Consider the following 3,254-nt stretch of genomic DNA (forward strand, 5'->3'; position numbering starts at 1 on the left):
ACACCTTGTTTTACACTTTGAACTAGAGATGAGAGAATACCCAAAAAGTTACTCTGTCAAATTGTGTGTGTATCAGTTTGATCTGGTTCTCATCCCGTTTAATCAATAGATTGTGTTTTGTTGGTTAAACCGTGTTCTTGCTTACTGTGTTTGATTTGGCATAGTTACGGGGATTTCGCACCCGTGACATTGTTTGTTATAAACAAGGGTTTGGTTTTGTTATTGATCCTCCGATTTCGGGACCTACAGATTATAATGACTACTAGATTAAATATTAAACAATGACGAAACTAAAGATCCAACAATAGAGGACTACAATCGATCTCATGGCCTGGATCAACAAAAACGATTCAAGTCCGAAGTCACAATGCTCATTTCTATGCAATCATAAAGTTGTCGAAGTTGCATTATTAAATTAAAACTATGAAAAGAAGTACATGCAGGTGTCAAGATTTTCAATGGGAAAATAATTGACAATAATGGGACATTAGAGATATCACAATATGGGACAAATCTAACGAACGGATGTAACTAATATCCAGCCCTCTCTTCAAGTATTTTCATACCGATATACCGTCCCAACATCATCGTGGTTGCTTGAGGATTTGTTCCCGGTGAGTTAAAAAATGTTGAAGCATCAACGACTCGCAAAGAATCAACACCGATGACTTTCAAACCACTATCAACAACCTTGGTAGGCAAGCATCCACCATGGATATGCCAAAATGTGGCCAGTGATTCACGACAGAAACTCGCAATGGTCTCATAATCAGATGCATTCTGCGGTAACGACGGCCCAATAAATCTAAAACTTTGTCCTCCATCAGGGTCATTAAACTTGTATTCGTTCAAGGCTGGACTAGCCAACATTTTTCTGATAACTTCCACAGCATTCGAGCATTGATGAATGTCTTCGGTGCGATTGTAGTAATTAAACCTGACGCCTGGGCTAACAGTTACGTTGGACGCGGATTTGAGATGTAGCCAACCAGTTGATAATGGCCTACTAACCTTTGCCGAAAGAATCTCCACACTAGTGTTTAAAGGTGGAACTGAACCCATGAAAGGTAAAAAACTCATGGGAGTCGAATTTGGGGGTATTGTAGGTGACTCGATGTATGGTCCACTGTCTGTGATCCCAACCACACGGATTCCTACATCGGTTGATGCATATGGAATCACGATATTTACTCCAGTACGTGGGGGATCGGCCATGAACTGTCCTATAAAAGGATGATCTAAAACAACAGGAATATTCATAGATGAAAGGTACGACGTTGGCCCGAGTCCACTTAGTAACAAAAGTTGTGGACTTCCAAGAGCTCCGGCACTCAAAATTACTTCTCCATTTGTTCTTACATAAACTTCATGGTATGCTCCATTTGAATCATGGTATATAACCCCAACTGCAGCTGCTATGCAAGAAAACAATGCAAATGATTATGAGATTCCTTTGTCCTTCCTTCAGCACTTATACTACAATTAACATGGGTGAACAAATTTAAATACTAAAATTAGAAATAAAACTTTACCAGAATAGTTGTTACTTCTCAACCTCAAGGGCATAATGTTTCAGTTTCTTAGTTCGGAAAACAATATTGGTTTCAACAATTTATTTAGAAAGTAATTAAGTTCATGCCTGTCTTCATAGAAAATAAAACTAAAACATAAAGATTTTTTTAGGTTATCTAGCAAAATGATAAGTGTTTCCAAGAGATTTTGGAATTGTTTTGGCTTCTAGGGAACTTGCTATCAAGGGTAGGACTCATAACAAAAATCCTAATACCAGATATTCATGTGACAAGCAAACTCCTCGAATACGACAAACATGACAAAACTCAAAATACTACGTATGTTCATTTGGCTAACAAACTTCCAATTAACCAAAACTAGTTTAAATACTTCCTAAAACGCTTATAATTTTTCTAGAAGTAAAAAACAATCTAAACATGAATGGTTAATTACCTAAAGGGTTAGAGGTAGAGAAGATGATACGGTCAACCGTGGCATGAACCAACACATCTAAATTATCAGGGTTGGCATTGTTGAGAAGCTCAACCGCCCCATGTCGTATCTCATTATCATCAAATGTTGAACCACCAACCTTGGTTCCTCGAACGTGGTCAAAGGTGAATCCATTATTAGGAACCACTCCCGCTTCGAGTAAGGCATTAAACACAGAAGTTTGCCACCTATTTAAACGGGCCGGACGAGTTACAATACTGTTTTCTACCCACTCGTAAGCTATCTCTACAGCACCCATATCCCATTCAATACCTGCATTATTGTAGAAGTAGTCATCGGCCCTCGAGTAAAACCCATAATTTATCATGCTACCGCCTCCCAAAATCCTTGCCCTTGTGTGTTGTACACCATCTTCAGAAACAAAATTTTGTGCCGGAGAATCACTATCATTTCCAGTTGTGAGCGTCCGAAAGATATTACTTTCATATAACACGCTCGTGTCTGAACTACGGCCCCTTTCAAGTAGCAGGACGGAATACGATTCAGATAAAGTGGCAGCTAAAGGACAACCAGCAGTCCCTCCTCCAATGATAATGTAATCATAATATTGAGTGGGAGAGAAATCTGTGGCCTCGTGTGTAAAACGAAGGTAATTTGCATCTGCATGACATACATGCTTCATTTGAGCGATATAAACAAGTTTCTAGATATTCTATTTTCTGAAGTATGAATAACTTTGGTCCATTTTCATAATCTTTAATGCATGTATATGTGTTTGTGTGAGAGGGAGAGTGAGATGTCTTACCTGGACGAGAATGGTGGTGAAAAAAGCAATACACTTTTCGTTGTAGCCCAATGCAGAATATGAGAAAAAAGAGAGAAACATTGTGCAATATTGTTTGAATGTTCATTATTATTGTTTATAGAACAAGATATGTTGTAAGGATCGCTATCCCTAACAACTCGATCCTTTTGTTACAAAAGGTTAGGAGAATGACACATTTATACTTGAGAACTCACCAATGAAATTATGAGGACTCCCTTTTCGTATTAATTATATCATACTTTTGATGGTAAAGCTCTAAGCAACGTAAATGTTAGTTCTTAATGGTTCATTTATTTAAGGAACATAATTGACAGGTGACGTTAAGCACCGCCTTTGTATAATTGTATCTGTAGCCATTAACTCTTTGTTTTATTTTTTTAATTTTTAAATTAAATTGGAAACTAGTAGAAGTACAATGAGTAGGGCGGCTCTTTAGAAGTAAATTTACGGATAGAAGCCTCAA

General features: G+C 37.7%; 1 protein-coding gene across 1 annotated transcript; it reads right to left on the minus strand.

Annotated features, from left to right (window-relative positions):
* Nucleotides 1-393: 393 nt before the first annotated feature.
* On the minus strand, nucleotides 394-2,915 carry LOC110929308 ((R)-mandelonitrile lyase-like). Its single transcript, XM_022172446.2, has 3 exons — nucleotides 2,771-2,915; nucleotides 1,966-2,625; nucleotides 394-1,412 (listed from the first exon to the last, which is right to left on the minus strand). Exons 1-3 carry the CDS (start codon nucleotides 2,874-2,876, stop codon nucleotides 532-534), a joined length of 1,647 nt encoding a protein of 548 aa, XP_022028138.1. The 5' UTR covers nucleotides 2,877-2,915; the 3' UTR covers nucleotides 394-531.
* Nucleotides 2,916-3,254: the final 339 nt, after the last annotated feature.

This window comes from Helianthus annuus, chromosome 3 (genome assembly GCF_002127325.2).
Source record: "Helianthus annuus cultivar XRQ/B chromosome 3, HanXRQr2.0-SUNRISE, whole genome shotgun sequence".
Classification (NCBI taxonomy): Eukaryota; Viridiplantae; Streptophyta; class Magnoliopsida; order Asterales; family Asteraceae; genus Helianthus; species Helianthus annuus.

What these genes read in the sequence shown, in the direction of transcription:
- LOC110929308 (XM_022172446.2), bottom strand. Translation starts at nt 2,876, where the DNA reads ATGAACATTCAAACAATATTGCACAATGTTTCTCTCTTTTTTCTCATA. An exon ending in TCACCACCATTCTCGTCCAG is followed by an intron (nt 2,626 to 2,770) that starts GTAAGACATCTC and finishes TATGTCATGCAG; the next exon opens with ATGCAAATTACCTTCGTTTT. An exon ending in CTCTACCTCTAACCCTTTAG is followed by an intron (nt 1,413 to 1,965) that starts GTAATTAACCAT and finishes CTTGCATAGCAG; the next exon opens with CTGCAGTTGGGGTTATATAC.